A 22,668-nucleotide genomic window follows, 5' to 3' on the forward strand; every position below is an offset into this window, starting at 1 on the left:
GAGACTGCCCCACCTGGGGATCCATCCCATATACAACCACCAAACCCAGACACTATTGTGGATGCCAAGAAGTGCTTGCTGACAGGAGCCTAATATAGCTGTCTTCTGAGAGGCTCTATCAGAGCCTGACAAATACAGAGACAGATGCTCACAGTCAACCATTGGACTGAGCACAGGGTCCCCAATGCACTCTTCTGACAGGCAGTTTTACGTGCAGATAGAGCACTCATATATAAAACAAATAAATAAAAGATGTTTAAAAATCTTTTTTTAAATAAAAGGGAAAAAGAAGGAATTATAGTAAAGAACAATAAAAAAGATAAACATGAAGCGTTTGGGGTAATAGAGTCAGTTTATACCTTGATTACAGTGTTTTCTATGGGACAGAATGCATTTCTAAAAATTGTTCTGAAAGGAGGAGACATTTTACCACATGAAACTTGTATATTAGTAAAAAAAAAAAAGTAATAAAAACAACAGAAAAGAAAAACTCACATGAAATCTTTCAACCAGAAATTAAACTTTTTCTACATTCTGATAATATCCCTCCAAATTTTTCTTTTTAAAATGTGTTTTTATCTGTTAGAGCAATTTTAGGTTTAAAAATAATTAGCAGTAGGTACAAATACTTTCCACCTATGTTTTCACTTGCTCATATTATTAACATCTTGCAATCTTGCATCAACTTGGTTCATTTTCTCTGATGAACCAATGTTGAGTTGTTAATATTAACCAAAGTATATGTACAGGATCTGAATTACAGTCCATTCTGAAATTTTCCTCTGCTCTGTTTTTTATCTTTCTGTTGGACTTTTTCCTTGCTCTATAGTTTTACCTTTTTCAGAATGTCACTGTGTTGGTAACATCAGATATATGACCTTTTAAAGTTAGCTTCATTCATTTGGCTATATGCATTTAAGGTTTCTACATGTGTGTTCATGGTATTATTAAATCGTTCACTTATTTTTATGATCATATATCTCAAACATCAATAATACATCTTATAGCTACACTTATACTTGTTCAACTACTCCCCTACTAAGGGAAAACTTGCTTACTTTATTTTATTTTAGAAGTTGTGAATAAAAATTCCATAGTACTTGCATACAGGTCTTGGTGTGGACATACGTTTTCACCCCATTTAAGTATCAGTAACAAAACAGTTCCTGGGGCAGGTGGCAAGGTTATGTTTGGCTTCGAAAAAAATGGTTAAATTTCCTTTACCATTTTTGCATGCTCACAGTGTTAGGGTCTCTGGCAATTTGACATAAGCTCATCAACTGAGAAGAGGTAACTGCAGTTGAGAAAATCTCCCCATCAAATTGGCCAATAGACCAAGCTGTGGGAGCATTTTCTCAATTGGCGATTGATGGGGAGGTGCTCAGCACACTGTGGGCATGCCACAGGGAAGGGGGTCCTTGAAGTATAAGAAATGAAACAGACAAAATTGGGGAAAGCAAGCCAGCAAGCAGCATTCCTTCAGGGCCTCTACATGAGTTCCTGACTCCAGGTCCTTGGCCTGGTTGAGCTCAGTAAGGAATTGTTACCTGGAAGAACAAGATGAAATAAACCTTTTCTTTCCCAGTTGCATTTGACCATGGTCTTAATCACCACAACAGAAACCTACCTAAGACAGAAACTGGTATCAGGATTGTGGCTTGTTGCTGTGACAGAACTATGTTGTTTTGTGAAGAATTATAAAAGATATTGGATTTGGGGGGCTGGAAAAGCCCTTGGGTCTTCAAAGCTTAATGGGAGTTCGGGTGATAAGAACATGGAATGAAATGCAGATGATGGAGGTCTGGCTTGAGAAGTTTGAGGAGGAAGCAAAGACTATCAGGGCTAGTTTTTGCACGATTTTGAACTAAGAATCTGTGGTTCTGGTCAGCTGGAACAAAAGAATCAGATGTGATGAATAGGAGACTCCCCCACTGAAGAAAAGCCTTCACTAAAATGGGACAATTGATATTGGTTAGCTGGGTCTCAGAAATCAATTGTGATTAAGAAAAAAACAGCTTCCAAACGCTGACACCATTGCATACACTAGCAAGATTTTGCTGAAAGGACCCAGATATAGCTGTCTCTTGTGAGGCTATGCCGGGGCCTAGCAAACACAGAAGTGGATGCTCACAGTCGGCTATTGGATGGATCACATGGCCCCCAATGGAGGAGCTATAGAAAGTACCCAAGGAACTAAAGGGAACTGCAACCCTATAGGTGGAACAACAATATGAACTAAGCAGCACCCCGGAGCTCTTGTCTCTAGCTGCATATGTATCAGAAGATGGCCTAATCGGCCATCACTGGAAAGAGAGGCCCATTGGACACTCAAACTTTATATGCCCCAGTACAGGGGAACGCCAGGGCCAAAAAGGGGGAGTGGGTGGGTAGGGGAGTGGGGGGGTGGGTATGGGGGACTTTTGGTATAGCATTGGAAATGTAAATGAGCTAAATACCTAATAAAAAATGGGAAAAAAAAGAAAAAAACAGCATCAATGAGGTGATATCTTCTGACAGAGATTTTCTCTAGGTCAGCACAGAGAAACTATGGTACAGGGTGGCCAAGTCTGCGTCTCATGCTGGCAGTGAGGGGTGGTAATGTCGCACAGGAAATGCTTATTTTGAAGCCATAAATGGGTCATGGGAAGCAGCTGAGGTTTGACACTGTATGGCAAGGATAGAGAGCAAGAAGAGAGGTTTGGAGAGACTATTAGAGAAGGTGCCTCAGTTGCAGTGGGGACTCTAGCATATTGTAGGTGCCAGTACAGTGTGACAACTGCCAAGGGCAGTGACTGTGACATAGAGGCAGTCTGATCTTCTGAGGTGAATTATGTGTGCCATGGATGTCTTATCACAGCAACAGAAACAAAGCTAGTATGCCCCACTCAACAATGAAAACGTTTCTGTTCTTCCATATCTCAACAAGCACTTATTATCCTCAATGTTTGGCGATTCTAACAAGAGCACAGCAATATCTTTATAAAAAAAATCAATACAACATATTTCTTCAAACGGGCTGTAAGTATGCATCCCTGTATAGCTTGTAACTCTATGCAGACCATGTTAGCCTTGAACTCAAAGAGATCTGCCTGCCTCTGCCTCCCAAGTGCTTGGATTGAGGGTATGAGACACCATGCTCAGTCGCAATCATTTATTTTGTGCGTTTTCTTTTTAATTTAAGATTTATTTATTTATTTGATGTATATGAGTACACTGTCACTGTCTTCAGACACACCAGAAGGGGTCAGCAGATCCCATTACAGATGGTTGTGAGCCACCATGTGCTTGCTGGGAATTGAACTCAGGACCTCTGGAAGAGCCAGTGCTCTTAACTTCTGAGCCGTTTTGCCAGCCCCTATTATGCTATTTCTTTTATGGCAAGCAATTTGAACCTTTCATTTGCCACCAGCATATCTTTCTTAGTGTATTTTGCCCACATATTAATTGGATTGTTCCTATTCTTCTCGACTTCTAGAGTTGGCTGCATATTTTGACTACAAATGCATTGTAGAGACACAGATATTGCGCTGTCATTCCATTCTGTACTAATGCTTTCCTCCCAGGAAAATATTTTACCCTAAAAGCAGTCCAACTTATCAATTTCTTTTTTTTTCCAGAACATGTTTTAGGAGCAGTGTCAAATGAACCGTTACCAAATATAATTTCTCCCAGACTTTCTGCTCTACTAGCTTCTAGAACTTTTATGAAGGTCACATTTTATTTGTGAAAAGATAGCCTCTCTTCTGATGAACTGTCTGTTTAATGAAAAAAAAAATCAGTCAGCTACATATCAGTCAGTCTACTTATTGGCTCTGTATTATGTTATATTCATCCATTTCTCTATTCTGTCACCAAGATACACTACATCGATTGCTGTAGTTTTACATCAGCCTTGAAATTGTGTAGGGTCAGAACACTACTACTATTTTTTTCTCCTCTTTCAATACTGTTAGTTATTCAAGACCTCTTGCCTTTCATGTAAACTTACACATGAGGTTAGAACTGATATCTGTCAACTATGTGTTTTTCTACCCATAAACACAAAATATATTTCTATTTCGTTCACTCATTTCATCAGTGTTTTTAGTTTTCCTCATAAAGATCCTGCACATAATTTGTTATATTGATATCTACGCATTTCCTTCATCTGGTAGTAACATAAATGGCGTTGAGGTTTTCAAAGTTTAATTGTATGTGTTCACTGATGTTGGTATTTAGAAAGGGACTGAATTTTGTATATTAAATTTATATCTTTCAATTTTGTTAATTGTTAATTTCAGAATTAACTTGCTAATTACAGAAGCCCTTATGCCATTGTTGTTATTTATTCTATTTTATTTTTACATGTGTGTATGCATGCAAATACCTGTAGAGGCCAGAAAAGAGCATTGACTCTCTTGGAGTTAGAATTAATAGGCAGTTGTAAGCCACCTGTTGGGAGTGCTGTGAACAAAGTTGGGGTCTTCTGCAAGAGCAATAACTTCTCTTAATCACTAGATTATCTCTCCAGTCCTTTGGGGGAATGGTATATGAATAATTATGTCATCTGTGAAAAAAAGTAGTTTTATCTCTTTCAGTATGCATACATGATTTATCCGTTATCTAAGACATCTTCTAAAAGGTAAATTTTAAAAGTCAGAGTGGGTTTTATTTTCTTATTCTGGACCTAAATGGTAAAGCCTCTAGTGTCTCACGTTCATGATACTGCTGTCCTCTGTCAAGATGAAGAAATTCTTCTCTACCTCTAGCTTCCTAAATAGTATTAGAATTTATCAAATGCTTGTTTGGCATCTTTTGATAATATCATGTGTTTATTTTCTTCAGCTTGTTGATATGATAGACTACCTTAATTGACTTTTTTTGAATGTTGGAACACATTTATATACCTGCAATAAATCCCACCTGACTGTGGTAAATTATTCTTTAAAATAATTTATTAATTAAATATTATTTTCATTTAAGTGTGTGTGCACATGCAATACACAGGTGAGGCCAAAAGTGATTGCCAAGTCCGGTGGACCTGGAATTACAGCTAGTACTATGGCACACCATGGATATGCTGAGAACCAAACTCCAGTACTCTGCAAAAGCAGCAAAAGTTTTTAAGCACTGATTCATGTCTCCAGTTCCTCAATTAACTAAAAATTTTAAGAATTCCAGCCCCTTTATTCATGAGAGATTTTTGGTCTACTATTTTCTATTTGCAATGTCTTTGTTGAGTTTGGGCGTGATGGAAATAGGGTAATCAAGTAGTGAGTTATGCAGTACCCCTTCTGTGTGTTTTGTTCTGGAACACACCATAGAGACATTACATAATGTCAACCTTAAATGTTTGGCACAGTTAACCAGTGTGCTCTCCTGAGAATGATAGTTTTAATTATAAAGTACAGTATTTGTTGATCCTATGTCATTTAGTGAAGCAAAGGGTTTTTTTTTCTAATATTAATGGTCTAGTTTATCAGGTATTTCACAAGTTGTGCCTTTGATGTTTTATTCAAAACGTTATTGCTAAAGCCACACCGCTACCTAGACTTTGTTCAGTGATGCACTCCAAGGCTATTGAGAAGTATGTAAGATCCATGGCTCAATTAATTAACTTATTTACTCGGGATATATGAGGTCAATTGTTCAAGCACTATCTATTGAAAAGACTATCCCCAATTTCATTTACAACTTTCCTTCTTTGTTGAAAGTTTCCTGACAAACAATGTTTGTGCGTTTCTATTTCTGGGCTTCCTGCTGTGTTTATTGATCTATTTATTGTTCCCTTAACCAGTGTTACATCCTTCATTGTTCCAGCTTATACAATAGGTCTTGAATCACATAATATCCGTTCCATGACATCATTACTTCTCAGTATTTTTTGTTGGTTTTTATCTTTTACTTTTTCATACAAACTTGACTCACAAAAAAATTGTTATGATTTTTAATGCTATTGATTGACAGATTAAATTGCGAAAAACCAATACTAACAATCTTTAATACTTCAACCCAGTATCATGGACTCTCCAATTATTTATTTTGGTTTTTACATCATCAAAGCCTTATAATTTGCATTAAATGCACTGTTGACTGTATGTATTATTTTTAAGGGCATTGATATGTAGAAATACACATGATTAGTTCAAATTTCTCTTGTTCGTTGGTAGAATATGGGAAAACAATTGATTTTTATACATTAATCTTGGTACTTTGGAATTTCCTACATGGACATTCTTGTGATTTTTTCCCTTCAACTATATTCTTTTCATTCCATCTCCCATCTTACCGAATCTAAGGGGAATCATTAACTCTCAGGTCATTAAGTGCTTTCTAACAACAGAATTGAAAACTTTGAAGCCCTCTGCATACCAGGTAGGAAACTAGAAATTCCTAATTTTTATCCATATATATATATATATATATATATATATATATATATATGGGGGATTTTATTACAAAATTTATATCCCATGATGAGAATATTGCTATGACATTGAATTTTCTCCCATACTTTATGCCTAGGAACAATAATCTATATCAAAATATAGTTTAACCTTAACATTAACCAATTCCCTATTTGGCAATTCCACTCTTGCCATTTCTATTTTTTAAAGTTTCATGAGAAAACTTCCTACACTGGTTGTTTTCTTAATATAATTTCTAAGAAGCAGAGTTCTTGGGTCAAAAGTTTTGCATATTTTAAAATTCTTGACCTATATTGCCAAACATTCTCCCAGAAAGGCTATATTAACCTTTGTCCCTACTATCAGTTGGTAAAAATGACCAGCAACGGATAGCCTAACATCTTCGAACAAAGGCAATTCAATAGGGAATAATGAACCTAATATTTTGTTTGAATTATCAGTAAGATTTAGTATGTATTAATTTTAAGTAATCATTTTTTGTTTCTTATTTTATGGGATTGCCATTTTCCCCTAACAATTTACACTAAAGTATATTTCCTGAGTAAGAATGTGTATTCAGGACAATGCTTTCACTGAAAGGACACAGGAAACCAAAAAAATATATAGTTTTTAGGCATATTATGTGTGGTTTTCAGGCAAGTCTAGAAATACAACTTTCTTATACAGACACAACTTAGAAATATTTCAGTAATCCCATATTCTTTAAATATTGAGAAATGGTCATGCATTTCACAATACCTATGTCTAAATGAAGCATCTTTCCCCACCTTCTTGTTAGTGACAAGAAAATAACTATTTTGTTAATAAATTTAGTCACACTGACAACCAAGTGATTTACATTCTACATATAAAACTTACTTCAGTGTTTCAGAAATAACCGGCATACCTGAAAACAAATTCATGAACATGACGCCTTTAAGTAACATTATTAGTTTTGTATAGCAATATGTATTTGAGGCTACATTACTTGAAAACACTTAGAAGCCATGGTTTACATAAAAATACACCCTGTATTATTGTTCTCTCAGGTGGCTTAGTGTACTGTATGATTGATATCAGATCTACCTGTTTAAAATATCAAGTAGCTGAATTTCTGCTACCAGCTGTGATCTGGATGATTTATCTCTGTCTTACTTGATAAACAAATGGCATAACAGAAAATTAAGACCTTTGAAATATTGAACAAGCACTAAAATAAAATAAGTTACCCAAATATGAGTTCTAAATGGATTACACATTAAAATAATCTTATATTCCAAATGGGTCGCTGAGATGGCCCAGTGGGGAAAGGCACCTGCTGCTAAGCCTAATGACCAGAGATCAATCCCATGATGCGCATGATAAAAAAACAGGCTCCTAGGAGTGTGACTCTGGCTTCCGTTTGTGCCAAGCCACAGCACAAATAAAAAAAAATACATGTAAAGATGTAACATTCAAAAATTCATAGATGGCAATGCTTCAATTTGAACTTCTGTGTCTGTATAGGCAAAAAAATAAAGTTTAAAACAGCGCTCTGGAGCTAAAGCAATCTTGTTTGGAAAACAAAATTTACCTAAAATTTAAGTTCCCTTTTTCTTTTCTTAAATCTAAAAATCACTACCCCATATGCTCACATCTCATGGAAACCACATTACTATCATACTGCCTTCCAAACTGCATTATTTAGGAATGCAAAAACCTTACTCAAAACACCACTGCTGACAGAAAACCAATCCTAATGCAAATATAATGGTATTACATCACATATGTTGGTCTTATATCAATGATATATTTAGCTTATTATGCCAATGAGATCCTTAATGATGCAGAAGATAGGGAGCAGGGCAAGGCAAGGAACTAAACTAACATTGGTGCTATTAAATAATGTTCCAAAAATCCTTGACATTTATATTTTTCAAGCATATAATAAAATTAAACATAAGAGTCATTAAGAAATATTTTAACATTTCTCAAAAATCTAGGGGTTTTCACAATTATAAACGTTTCTTTATGTGCACACTGAACAATTATCAAGCTTCACAAACTAATGTAAATTTAATTTCAACATATGCTTATAAGTTTGGACTTTAAATAGTTTTGACATTACCCAGGAAAGAATTTAATAAGCTACAATCTATACAATGTATAATCAACCACACCAAAAAACCCAGTATATATTCTTGGATAAGAAGCACCAATGAGCAGATTTTGTTGAAATGAAGATGTTACACTAATCTCTATGAAGAAGTGAAGTACAGCGATCCAGAGGCAATAAATATCTGAGAGACATGCACTGGAGAACTTATGACTGACTGCTAACCACTGGTATCTGAGCATCCCAAAGGAATTCAACTAACATGTGAAATGAACCTTCAACCTGCATCATTATAGTTATTTTTCAAATAGCTCAGCTGGCCTTAATTGGAAGTAGAAATGTCTGCTACTTTAGTGACCCCCGTTAATAGGATGTAATACAGAATGTAAACAGCCAGAGACATACGTCTGTGTCATCAGTGTTCTGCACTTCTCCCAAGATTAGGTCAAAGGGTCAATAAGGCTCCCCCTAGTCCAAAACCAAGATGACATTCCCATGAACTGTGTTTGATAACAGCTCTTACTGTAGACACATCACTCTGTCAGCATTACAATAATATTTATTCTACTATAACACATACGGTCAGTGAAAAAGCAAAAATGAATCTTTGCTCTGAGTTATGTGGAGTGAACATACCAAGTAAACAAATTCCTTTTTATTAATTTCTTTTAAAAGCTCCTAGAACAGTGAAGGGGGGAAGAAAAGCATAAGAATGTTCCCTCTGTTCATTTATCAAAGTTGAAGCATAATATAGGAAGGGCAACATTCAGTAATTATATAACTTGTGTCTTATTTCCTTCGCATGACGTTTTAGAGTTGAAGTTTCTCTCCCATACCCTCTGGACTTTAAGACCTCATTTTCAGTTGTCAAAAACAGTGAGAAAGGAAATCTAGGAAGAAGTCAAATCCCTCGGTTATGGCTTATTTCCTCATTCTGGAATTAAATAAATATCTCAATCATATTTGCTAGATCATTTGCCCCAAACTAATTTAAACACACACACACACACACACACACACACACACCTCTGCACAGAAAACACCTTATCCATGAAAAGTATTGTGCACATATTGTTGTCCTCTCTTTATTTGCTTTGTGGCTAATTTGGTTCTCTACTAGTAGGTACTCAAATGCACTAGGAAGACAGGGGTCAATAGTAAAAAGACGGTTGACACTATTGGCTAAGATGAGAACAGGAGATATGCCATGAAATTTCAATTCATCATGTCTTTCTATCTCTTATTAGCATGGATAACTGAGAGTGGATGGTATTCTCATTAGTCTTTCTATGAGGCCATGGGGATATCCTTTTACAAAAAGGCTACTTGGCTGGTGAAACTTGACCTGAAATTTTTTTCTGGCTAAAAATCTGTTCCATGTCATATGGCATAGGACTATGGCCAAAAATCCAAGTTCTTATTTAAAAAAACAAAACAAAAAAAAAAAACAAAAAAACAAAAAACTTTCCTATCAGCACCTCAACATCACAGGTTTTAGCTGAAGGAGGCCTGTTTGACTGGGGATGGTTCCTGTTTGATCAAGAGTACAAGATGGGCTCTTGAATATTTCACAACAGAATCAAATTTATCTCTCATGCAAACATAAAGTCCCTAACTTTCACTTTGGACAGCATGAGGATATATGTTCAATATGGGTACATTTCAGAGATAACAAATGTGAACTGACATAGCAAGTACTGATTCAAATTGGTTTCAAAACAGCATTTCACTTAATATATCTGTATGTATTGCTGAGCTTAGAAAAAAAGACTATGAGTAGCTGTAATAAGTACCTATGATTATCCATAGATCTTAAGATTACTATTGTTTTTCTTAAATGTTTATTTTCTGTTTGTTTACCAATGGGGATCTGTTCTTATACAAGAAAAACAACTGTGCTAATGTGAGAGTTTCTTTGGATGCCTGACAGCTGTTACTAGTCTAATAGGCATATTAAACATCTATTACTTGATCATTTCATTATACTGTATGCCAATTAATTAATGTAACTAAATGTTAACGTCCATGAAGCATGTGTTATCATCATTATTGAAAGACATTTTTTTGTTATTACTTAATTTCTGCCCTATTCTTTTACAGATAGTTAACTCAAAAATTACCACAGAGTTTCTCTTTATCTTATGAGTCTAAACTTATAGCTGTTCTCTTTATGTCCTACTGAATAATATGCTTTATTTGAGCAGTGCATGATCAACACAGCTTAGGTAGTAGGTGGGGAAAGGGGATACTCTATAGGTACAATTGCTTCTTTTTAATAAAACCAAAGTTTTCTCTTTTTATTTCTTCAGAAGATACACACCAATTTGAAAGTAAAAGTGCTATCATCTACCGAACTACATCCTAACGGTATCTACTTTTTCTTATTTAGATGGCCTATGATTTATTTCATCTTTTAAAAAAAACATTATCTCCTAGCTAGTCTTTTCATGTTAAACCCATATCCAATGTTTGTGGATGTAGTCAGGCTATAAATCTTAAATGAAGAAAATCTTCTTCAGCATGACCTCATGATAGGATTAAAAGTCCAGGTGCTTTATGCAAAATACACAAAACTGAAGTCTTGGTTTCTCTTGTCTCTTTCTCATAGTCACTACTCTCATGCTCAGTTCTCTGTCCAGAATGTAATACTTCTTCCCAGAAACATATTTTTAACATTTCAGAATTTTTATTTGGCTCAATTAGGTACCTGAATATTTTTCATCTTTGCCTGTCTTTTGAAGATTCAAATTTTACTTTTATTTGTGTCTATATCTTTGTTTGTGTGTGAATGTATATGGTGTATGTGTGTAGTGTATGTATGTGTGTGTGTGTGTGTGTGTGTGTGTTCATACTCATGTTTGTGCACAGTCATGCCTATACATGGAAGTCAAAGGAATACACTTAGTGTCTCCCTCAATAACTGCTGTATTCCTTTGAGACACAGTCTTTTATTGAATCTAGAGTTTGATTGGTGACCACCAAGTCTCGGCATACTCCTCCTGTCTTTGTCTCCTACATTGCTAAGAGCACATATTTTTACACTGGTTAATAAGGATTCAAACTCAAATCCTCATTCTTGTTTAGCAGTCTTCTTCCTGTGCTATTTCCCAGCCCCAGTCTCCGTCTTTTTTTTTTGTTGTTACTGTTGCTGTAGTGGTTTAGACGATGGAATTCGGGGCCTTATACCTGCTGGGTAATTGCTTTACCTCTGAATTCTATCCCTAGCCTTTTGTCCATTAAGTCTCAAAGTGTACATTGCCTCTCTTAAGGAAATGTTACAAAGGTCTTTACTCATTCACTTAGATCATCACTTATATATTAAGTTGCTGCCACATGTAAAAGACTGGGCTTGAATTCAAGAAAATGAACTGGCTTCAAAGAATTTCCAGAGCCAAATTGGTACAGTGAAGAGAATATTGTATTTGGAGATCTGTGATTTCGTTCTGACTCTGGCTGGCATTTACAGTGATCTGTCTATGCACCAAGTTATTTGATGCCATTTTTGTTTCAATTTTTCATCTCAAACTTAGTGGATCATGTAACTTGGCTTTGTAAAACTATTTCCGTAATGGCTACCATTTATTAAAAGCTAATCTTCTCTCAGCCAATATGCAAATGATTGTGTTGTTTCTGATGACTGATCTTGACTGCCAGCTTGATAGGATTTAGAAATACTTTAGAAACAAACCACTGGACATGCCTATGATGGGCTCTTCTAGATTAGTTTAACTGATGTGGGAAGAACTAGCCTGAGGACAGCACCTTTCCATGGGCTCTCGTCCCTATCTGAATGAACAGGAGAAAGGGTACTGAGTGGCAGTATTTGTCTCTCTGCTTCCTGACCACACACAAAATGTGATCAGCTGCCTCAATTCCTGCAGCAATGCTGTTCTGGGCATGATGAAACATACTCTCAAACTGAGCCAAAATCAATGTTTCTTTCCCTAAACTTGTTTTTCTGCCAGTTTTTTTTTTCCTCACAGGAATGAGGAAAATTAATCCAATGGTGATCACTATTTCTTCCATTGTATGAATGGAAAACAATAAGTATACTAGTGGTTTTCAACCTTCCTAATGCTGTGACCCTTCACTATAGTTCTTATGCTGTAGTGACTCGAACCATTAAATTATTTCATTGCCACTTCATAACTGTAATTTTGCCACTGTTATGAATCATAAAGTAAGTATGTGATATACAGGATATCTAATAAATGACCCTTGTGAAAGGGTCATTTGACCTCCAAAGGGGTCACAGCACACAGGTTGAGAACCACTGACCTAGAGGGTACTATTCCCCATAAGACAGTTGTAAAACTAAGTAAGGGTTGAATCTAGACTAATTCCAAAGTCACCATGTTCCCGTATTTAAAACAATCAGAACTTACTTTTAAGAATATTAAGCTGTCTAACTGAGGGTTAAGATCGTGCTTAGCCCAGGTTGTCCTTAAACTCACAATCCTCTGTTTCCCGAGAGCTGAAATTATAGACATGCATACCAAGACAAAGTTATCTGATTTTATGGTACTCTCTTCCTCTCTTCTTCTTCCACCTAGATAAACTTTAATATGTATACTCTCTTTAATGCTTTTTACTTGTTTAATAATCATGTGAAATTCCAAGGCGATCTTAGAAAAGTGCTTTTTTGTCTGGCTTTCACCAGAAATGTAGCAGATGCCTGCACGGCCACAAATTACTAAGCTTCTTTTTTCTTCTCTTACTACGCTGGTGGCTCGCCTTTCCTGAGAATTCTAGCCTCCCACTTTATTTAATCCAAACATAAATGTTTGCAAGCTTTAGATTGGAAGAGAAAAAAATGAGTGAGAATATATTCTCTCAGGGATCCAGTTTACTTTTATAGAGCACGAATGGATCCATGCGACACAGTTTTGTCTCCAGCAGCTCTGCCAGACTTACTATAGTCTGGTTCATTAGAAACATATAATAAAATATTCTTCACAATTCAGTTCTTCAACTTCACTTTGATCAATACTTCATTACCTAAGTAGGATCTGCCAAAAGGGGCAAACTTGTCAGCCCATTTGTCCCATATTTGCATGAATATTATGCTGTCAATGTTACGCTCCTTTGAACTTCAAAAGAACTTCCTGGCCTCATTGACTACAACTTTAACAACAGAGAATAATGGAGTTATAGAAAGAGCCTTTCCTGGCTAAGGACCTCAAACTTTGCTGATGCTGGACAGTAGCAAACTTTTACATAAGCAACAAATGGCTCATTCATTCACTGCAGTGCACTATCAGTATTTCCTGGTGTCCTTAGCCTGTCTTCCTGCTTGTGAAAGCGACTACAACTATGGCTAATTAGCCAGCAGCAAGTGGCAACACAAGCCTTCAGCACTCCTTGTGAACAGAGTTTTCTGCATACAAAGCACTCTTCCTAAGACTCTTCCACAGCAATCTCCACAGCAGTTGAGAAAAGATCTCTTTCACCATAAGGGTACCTCCCTCACTTCCTACCCGGGGTGTCCAGATAGGAGAGCATGCTCCTGGACTTCCGATAAATCTATTCTAACCAGCATGTGAAAACTCAAAAGCTGAGCTTTCCTCGAGTAAAATGGAGACAGACAGTATGAACAGATGAAAAAAATGATTACTTCTATGTTTATATATTTTTCTCAGCTTTGTAAAATTTAAAAATAACCCTCTTTTTCATGTACTTCTAGGCCTTCCTTTCTCCTGTACTAGACAGTAAAAATATGTGTCTTTTTACTTTGAAGAACTTTTCCCTTTTTTAAAATATAGTGATTTCCACTTGTAGAAATTCTGGAATAGATGACATAAAAAGATCATAAATATTACTCATGAGCCCAGAGACTTAAAAAGTAATTCTCTGATGCATCCCATCTATGAATCTAAATTTTTCATGGAACAGAGAACTATGGATTAACTCCAAAAGAAAATGTAATAATATAGGGTGGGAGAGACCTCCCAGGAAATTCAGTAGCCACAGAGGGGAGGAATACAGACCTGACCACACAGAATTTAAACAGTGATATAAAAATACAACTTACACAAGCAATATTTGGAATAACAAAAAGCTAGTAAGATTTTATACATGAAAAATAAGTAACTAGTAAGTCAAATTAAGCAAAAATGTTACTGAAAAGATCACACAGGAATAGGAAGATATGAAAGCAAAAAATGAAATATAATTTCTCTAAGTAAGATGATCTTCCAACATAAAAATTAAAAATGCTTTTGGTAAGGGAATTGTAAATGGACATATTAGGAACTTACTATAAGAGCACTTTGATAGCAGTTATCAAGATTAAAACTAAAAACACTATTTGACTATCAATTTTGCAGGAATGTGTGCATTAACATCTAAAGGGTTTCACTAATGCCCTTAATTATAATGTCAAAAACTAGAAGCAACATATCTACAAATAGAGGATGCTTAGTTAGACCATGGAATATACATACATTTTTAAATGATCTAGGCATTAGAAAGACATGACATGGTTAAAAATGCTTTAACCTGATATGGAAGGCTATCATGTATATATTTGTCTTTCTGAGAAAAAATTTAAGAAAAAATTATAGGGCCACCATTTTTTTAAATGAGGTTTTATTATAGTCCTTGGATCATTTGTAGAAATTCTCCATTTGTTTGATATTTCCACTGTTTATAACATGTTATTTTTAAGGTATCAATATAAATATATGTGCATGAGCATTTCATATGTGAAAGCAACATATCTGAAGCACATGCTGTGAGGTTTCCTCTTCAGTAAAGATTATTCTGCATATCTTTGATTTGGGTGTGGCCACATGAAATTTCAGCAAACAATCGCTCGGATGATGGCCTCACCATCTGAGTATAATCTCAAATAATAGATCAAACCCAGTGCCTTAAGCCATTTGTTACACCAACCAAATATTAAAATGACTTGGAGCATAATAATAGGCACAAAGAAACATTAGAAAATATCAGTTTAGGCTTCATCAATCATCTTTCTTTGATTTGTCAACAAAGCTCTAAGTTTTATGGATAATATTCTTCAATTCTTGGTAAGGATGGAAGACCTCCAAGAAGAAATAGTCTATCGAGAGTTACAATATTCCCTATGAGGCCATCAGTAACCCAGGCTATAAGGGAAATGTCTTTCTAAGAGACCAGGAATTTTTGATGTCTGCCAATTGTTAACAGAGTTAAGAATGGGCAGACAATATTTCTATCACATGCACTTAAATAAATGGAGAGTGTTCTGATATGGGCTATGCTGTGGATAGGAGGAAAAGTGGGTAATGTGAGAAAGATGGGGAGAAGCTCAAATTTCCTTTCAGAGACTGTCCCCCACTTCTCTTCCATTTATGCCTCACTTATCCTAGCTGTCACTACAGATCACAGATGCTCCTTATCAAATGCACTTTTCCTCCCAGGAAGAAGACCGCTTGCTATGAAAAAAATCATTGTGGAACAGACACACTCTTAATGATAGAGTGGGCTTGGCTCTGCCCTCCATATCAAGTGTCTTCTGCCGCCCATATTTAATTCTATGGATAGAAGAGATAAATGTTCAAGTGATGGGATTCAGAGGCTGCTAACAGCTCCTATCAAGAATAGTTTACAGCTCTTTCTTGTGAATACGTTCAGTGGAGCACAGAATATACCCCTATTGGACCAACTCCACTTTGTGCTCTTTTTTTTTCTTTTTGAGCCCTAAAAAAAAGAATCAGAGCTTAGTTTTCTCCTTAAATATAGAGCAAGTATTGACCTCGATATTTGGCTGTAAGTGGCCAAAAGAAGTTAAGGCCTATGCTGTGCAATGTAGCAGAGAGCTTGTAATAAGAACAGATATATCACGGGCAACAAGGGGTGACAAATTAAACTTCATCCCCCCAAGCACTCGTGCCACCCTTATTTTCTCTGTGTTAGCTTAGACAGATCACTGATTTTCTAGAACTATCCCCTGGGTTTGTGTGGCCATTCCTTTCAATAAGTGACATCTAATTTCCTAACAGTTCTTGAAACTTAAGTTTCATCCCTGGGTCTGAATCCAGTTCCTTCATTGATTTTCAATAATAGGGATATGCAGAGCCCTACCTTCTTTCTTTGCTTTCTTTGCTTTATGCTTTTTCATAAACTAAAACCTTCACTGAAGAGTCTGAAAATGGGAAAAAATCCAGCTCATCTGTCAGATATTTCTAGAGTTACGTAAAATGGAATGATATTTGTACAGTTGAGAAGAGGAAAGGGAAAATGTGTCATGTGCTCTTTCAGATGAAAACTATATGATAATCAGAAAAACAGCCTCAAGTTTAGTTGGCTTGATTCAAAGCTCTCATTTTTTATCGACACACACATAAATCAGTAACATTTAGTTTTCTTCTCATAGAACATGAACATGGCCACATTTGGGCTAATCATAATTCCTACAGACTATAAACACAATTTTAAAGATGTGATGAATTTGAGATTATTTTAAAAATGGAAGACACTTACGTTTTACTTGTTCTGTTTTGCTTCCTTCTAGGAAAACAAAGATGAAAAATAAGGAAATGATGTATTTCATGCCATCCATCTTCTACTTTTTTCTCCTTCGAGCTACTGCAAAATGCAATTCAGGGGCTCCAAGGAGAGGAGCGGTGGACTAAAGCTGTTGAGAGGAATAAGAAAGAAGTAATTAGAACAGATCCCTAGGGACTGATGAGCATCAATGATACTTAGGTTTCTAACTGGCTAAAAAATACTGGAGAATGTAGTGGAGCGAAAGCATTGTTTGCAGAAGAAAAAGAACTTCCCTCGCCTGTCTTGTAAAGATTATGGGAGGAAATTCTCATGAGTTGAGTACATATTCCTGTCCAACACTGAGACCAAATCCTAACAAGCAAGTCATAGGAAAATAAGACAGAAAAATTGAACATTTTTGGACATTTTCCTTTTGGTGTATGGGAGTAGAGAATCAGAAATTAGGAGTTTATATGAAAAAAAAAGCCTATTCTGGCAAAAGATATACAAGTAGCAAGATGTCTGAAAGACAAACTTAGTAGCCTTCGATTTAGACTAATTTTTTCATTAATCATTCGAAAATCCTTCCTCAATCAGTGGTTCTTTTGTGTCTTCTTTGAGACCTAAATGAATCTTCACATTGGGTAGTTAGGCTGCAAAATGTAGGTAGAATCTGGTAATGGATGCAATTCAACATCTGAGAAGTTTTATTGCTTAGAATAGTTCAGACATATTTCTTCCCATGAAGCCCATTGTGAAAAGAAATGTAAAATGGGTAATTTTAAGAGAAAATAAGCAAATTTCAACAGTGATTCAATTTGCCCTACCGTGCAAGAGGCTGTTAAAGAAACCACAATTCTTTAAAAATAGGAATTGGTGGGCAAGCTTGAAATCTTGAGCCTCTGAAGCCATAAAACCCAGACAATTTGCTTGCATCTAGTCATGACTATTTTCCATGGAATTTAGAGTTCATAAATTTCTTCCAGCAGGTGATTGGAAAATATTTAAATATTCTAGAAGCATTGCATTCAATCAGAGGTTAATCATAAACAGTAACATACACACAGGTGTTTTCAGGGAATCCAATGTAACCGATGAACTATTTATTTGAAGAAACAGATTCTCTCTCTGTCTCTGTCTCTGTCTCTGTCTCTCTCTGAGAATTGAATCTTTTTGGGCTCTTTAGTGGATGTCACAGCTTTTACTTTAAAGGCTATGAAACTGCCATGATCGTAAAAAAAAAAAATCAATTGTTTCAGCATAGCTTGTCATCCCAACAGGCAGATGCAGAAGAATCACTGTAAGTTCAAGGCCCACACTTGGATACTTTGTCTAAAACACCAAAACAAACAAACAACAACAACAAAAACCCACCAGCACCAACAAGCAAAATCCTTTTTTTTTTCAGATTATAAAACTATGCTGCTCATAGAGAATTATTTGTGCTATCGGCCTGATTTGTAGCACTCATCTACTGTCTTTCTCAGCTCTCTCTCTGTACATTATGGAAGGTTCACATTCTCCTAGGGCATGTTCCTAGCCTTGCTGAAGCCCGAATTCTGATGCTTTTGTCTGTTTTGTGGGCTTCCAACTCCTTTCAGTCATTCTGAACCTCACTGTGTGTTGAGATCCCTTCGAAGAAGCAAAGCGTTTTTATTAACCGTTTACCACAGCCAGCCACCCCAATGGAGTTCTTCCTGAGCCTACTTTAATAAGCTCTTTCCTCTAAGTCTCTGAAAGACAAAGATTTTAACTTTTGGAATCTAATTTATCATAATCATATATGGATCTCAAGGGGTGCTTCTAAAACCATGGCTTTTGAGTCTCCCCATGCAAGAATCAACGGGGTTGTTTTTCTTGTACAATGGTTGGGCGATTTGGTGAACAGTAGCATTGCTTCATAACTCAAGCTGGCAAGAAAATGGCCCTTAGAATTTTTGCTTTTCTTGGGTCCCAACTAATGTTATGAGCAAACAGAAAAGTTGGTGACTAGAGAGCAATTAATCTCTTTTGGCATTCCTGTCATCTGTGTGGCCTCCCAGGAGGTGATGGAGAACATCAGAAAATGAATCGTTTTATAAATATTCACGTATGATTTACAAGATCTTGAAGTCTTGCCTTTGTGTTCTGTGCAGAAATATGAACCAAAAAGGATTCGCTCCCCAGGGCTCTTCGTTATTCTATTTCTCTTTATTCCTTTACCTTTCTATTTGGGGGCAGGAGGTTGTTCAAGACATTTGTTGGGACTGTAGCAATAAACAGAAGCATCGCTCAGGAAACATCCGACTCTTATTCCTGCAAAGAGCCAAAGTGTCCCTAATTTTTCAAATTATACTTTGACCCAGTTAACTGGAGTTATTTCTGCGTTAACTCTCTGCTTCACAGACTGCTGGGCTGCTGCTGAACTTTCACTGGCTCTTACAGGTTACTGAGAAATGTAACCACTGACCTGTTGGGGTAAGGACAAAGGATCCCGGGGCCCAAGAAGAATGGAACAAAGAAAACAAACCCCTGCAAGTAACCCTAGGGGTGAAGATGGGATGGAAGAGAGTTTGGGCTTTCTAAGAGATGGAGCCATGTGTCAGATATCCAGGGAAAGTCATCGATTCAGGTGTCTTTAGGAAACCAGGGTTCACATTGCTCATTTGCATCAAGCAAAGAGGCCAACTGCTCCTTGCTCAGCTGTAACTGCAACCTCATCAGGGCGCATACTCTCAAAGCAGATCTCCTGAGTAGAACAGAACCAGAGGCATCTCTAAAGAAAAGGCAACAGTTATCCATTTGACAGACACCACTTTACACCTGACAGCGGCTCTTCAAGGCTCAGGGGGAAGCTTGACTGACCTTGTAATTTCAGACATCTGTGGGATAGCCCCTTGGGTAGCAATTTTCTTTCTGACAAACAATAAGAAAGACACTGGAGACCCCAATCCTTGTCCATCAGCTGAAAGCCTCTCACCAGGATACCACCCAACAACAAAAGCTCCCTTAACTCCTGGTGGGTTACCAAAGAAAGATGAGAGTTTGAGTCCAAGGTACCTCTTGTCAGGGGCAGAGCATTCATTAGTGCTTATGACTGACAAAGAGAATGCCTTGCTTTTGGCTTATAAAACACCTTCTAATCTAGCATTCTGTGTGACTCCATACAATTATACCTCAAACACAGGGGAGTGCACTGGAGGGAGAAGGAAATGAGTTGAGTTAGTAGTAGGGATGGAAGGTAGTTTTTTCAGGCCCTGAAACCTAGCAATCCCATTTGTTTCTTGAGCTTAGTATGTCAAACTCTGATCCCAGAGGTCTGGCCTTGGGAAGAAAAAAAAGGGGGGGGTGGAATGGGGAGAATGCCCAAAAGAGACAGGAGCCTCTCCTCCACCCACCCTTAACTTGTGAATCAGTCCACAGTACTTCACTAAAGGAGCAAAACTAGCTCTTTCCTGCACATCTATAGTAGAAAAGCAAAGCACAAAACCAATAGGTAGCATGGCGGGGGGGGGGGGGGGTGCCTGCACTGCTTCTGGAAGACTAAGAAGTACCAGAACAAGTAGAAAGGCTGGCTGAACAGAGAGCAGCACGTTGTGGGTTCAAATCCCCAGCCCCAGTCTGTTTCTTGGGGTACCTGTGGTTCTACCTTCATTCTATCAGCAGGACTATAGAACTGGTTGGGATGGCAGGTCCCAAAGTTCAAAGCACCCTGTGGGAACGTCCAGGGGCAGTTCCAGGGAACAGAATGCACCCCACCTGTGAAAAGATAGGAAAGCAAGGCAGAGGTGAGGGGAAAGGCTTAAGGCACTGGTTACTGACCTGGGCACTGGCCTCCTCCTGCTGCCACGCTTGCACAAGCTCTGAGCTCCCTGGGGCGCTCCTCCGAGGTCTGGGGCTCGCAGGTTGTGGCGAGAACTTGAGTGCGCGCGAAGGGGGAGGGGGGACTCAAAAGTGGGTGGGAGGAAAAACATCACCGCCCTCGCACCACGAGGGAGCAGAGGCTCGCTTGGCTCCAGGGGGCAGAGCCAAGGCGCGGGCGCGGCGGCCCGGGGCCACCTGCCCGCCCGCCTGTCCGCTCCCTACTTGGCCCGGCTACCCGGCGCTGGCGGGAAGTTCTCCAGCAAGCAGCCCAGCCGCTGCAAACACGCACCCCTTCTTGGTCCTAGCACCGGGCTTTATTGATACATCCCAGACCCGAAAGTTACAAACCGGGGAGAAAGTGTGCGGCTCAGCCGGCACTTTCCCATCACGCAGCGCCCCCACCACACACCCCTCCTTTGGCTAGTAGAGCGTTGGGGTCTTAAAGGGACCGCGCATCTTCTGCAACCCATCCTCTGCCTCTGCAGTGGATGCTCTGAAGAGCTCCCCACCTATGCTGCGTGTCCTGGAGACCCTAACTCTTCACTACCCATGACTCCTCTGTAAGGATGCACCTCTCCTTCACTCCTGCGGGCCAGGGGACCCTTCCCTTCTGCACCTGGTATGCTCCTGAGCCTGTGCTCTGTGTGCAAGTTGAATGACCTCACAAATTACATCCTAACACAGCTTAGTATTTCAGGGCATTTTTCATATTGTCACCACAAGTGACAAAGGCTTGGTGTTTTTATGAACTTGATGAGGAAAAGGGAGAGAGACTGGGGGGAACTAGTCTCTGCCACAAAGAGATTGCTCTCCCAAACCCTGTGGGAGAGGTTCCCTACTAACTGCTAAATATTTTGAGGAAAATTTGAGGTGGCCAGATATCACCACTATTGTTTCACCAGTCCTTCAGACTCTATTTTGGACTAGGGGCTTGACCTTCAAAAGTCAAACAAGGAAGAGTAAGGAGTACTTCTGAAGGTTGCAGACTCATTACTCCTGGTGTCTCCTGATGTATCAGCTTCTTCAGAGTCCTCAAAAACTCACAAAAGCAACTTCTTGACAGACAATCCCCATTCAGAGTTTAAGCTCCCAAATTTGGAGGAGAGCTGAAGGGTGTTTTGTACATGAAATGGATAATACTCATATTCTAAACATCTGTGTCCCACTTTGTAGCTTACAGAGTGCATACATCAATATTAGTACCATATCAATATTAGTATTTAAAATCCTGACAATTTCCTTACAAATTAAATAAACTATCAGTAGCCTTCCTGATGAGATGCTGGGGACCTTCTGTGCCGGTCAAATCAACTTCTTCCAGAGAAGCGGAAACCGACATGAGTGGTGGATGTATGCAAGGTCACACCGATAGTAAATGACATATTTGAGATTCTAAGTCATATATCCTGAGTCTTAACTCATTACACCCTATTATTTCTAGTCTACAGATGGAAATGCAATTGATGCTCAGGGAAATAATGGTTAGTGAGAAGCAAGCAAGGCAGCAAACAAAAACCTACACCTTGGGAGCAAGGCACAAATGAAAACTGAAACAATAATTGTCCTTTGACGGAATCCTTTCTCTACCTACTTAAGTATTAGTATCATTCAGCCAGGCCTTGCATGGCTGGAGATGTTTATTTCATTGTTAACAAGAGAGAGACAGACGCCCTTTCTGAGATGTTGCCTTCAGGGCTTAAAGTGTCTAGCTCCATTCTGCTGCCCAAGTAGCCCTACGTTGCCACGTGCATTCAATTTGTGCTGTAGTAAATTAGTTTGAACTTGGAGCTGTGTTGCCTTCTAACTGTTTCTGTGCCATTTAATGTGCTGATATTTTGCGTCACTAACCAGAGTTTCTTCAAGAGCTAGTAT

General features: G+C 37.9%; 1 protein-coding gene across 7 annotated transcripts in view; it reads right to left on the reverse strand.

Annotated features, from left to right (window-relative positions):
* Chrdl1 (chordin-like 1) overlaps window positions 1-21,204 on the reverse strand; it is a 108,590-nt gene extending 87,386 nt beyond the window's left edge. For 5 of the 7 annotated variants that reach the window (NM_001114385.1, XM_006529002.4, NM_001358592.1 and 2 more), the window contains exons 1-2: window positions 20,755-21,203; window positions 16,948-17,101 (exon numbers count right to left, since the gene is read on the reverse strand). In NM_001114385.1, coding sequence (NP_001107857.1) covers window positions 16,948-17,026 — 79 coding nt within the window. In that variant the 5' untranslated portion in view covers window positions 17,027-17,101; window positions 20,755-21,203. Of the gene's footprint in view, window positions 1-16,947; window positions 17,102-20,754 lie in introns of all 7 variants that reach the window. The other 2 variants (XM_017318643.2, XM_030251522.1) reach the window with 2 other exon arrangements.
* Window positions 21,205-22,668: the final 1,464 nt, after the last annotated feature.

This window comes from Mus musculus, chromosome X (genome assembly GCF_000001635.26).
Source record: "Mus musculus strain C57BL/6J chromosome X, GRCm38.p6 C57BL/6J".
Classification (NCBI taxonomy): Eukaryota; Metazoa; Chordata; class Mammalia; order Rodentia; family Muridae; genus Mus; species Mus musculus.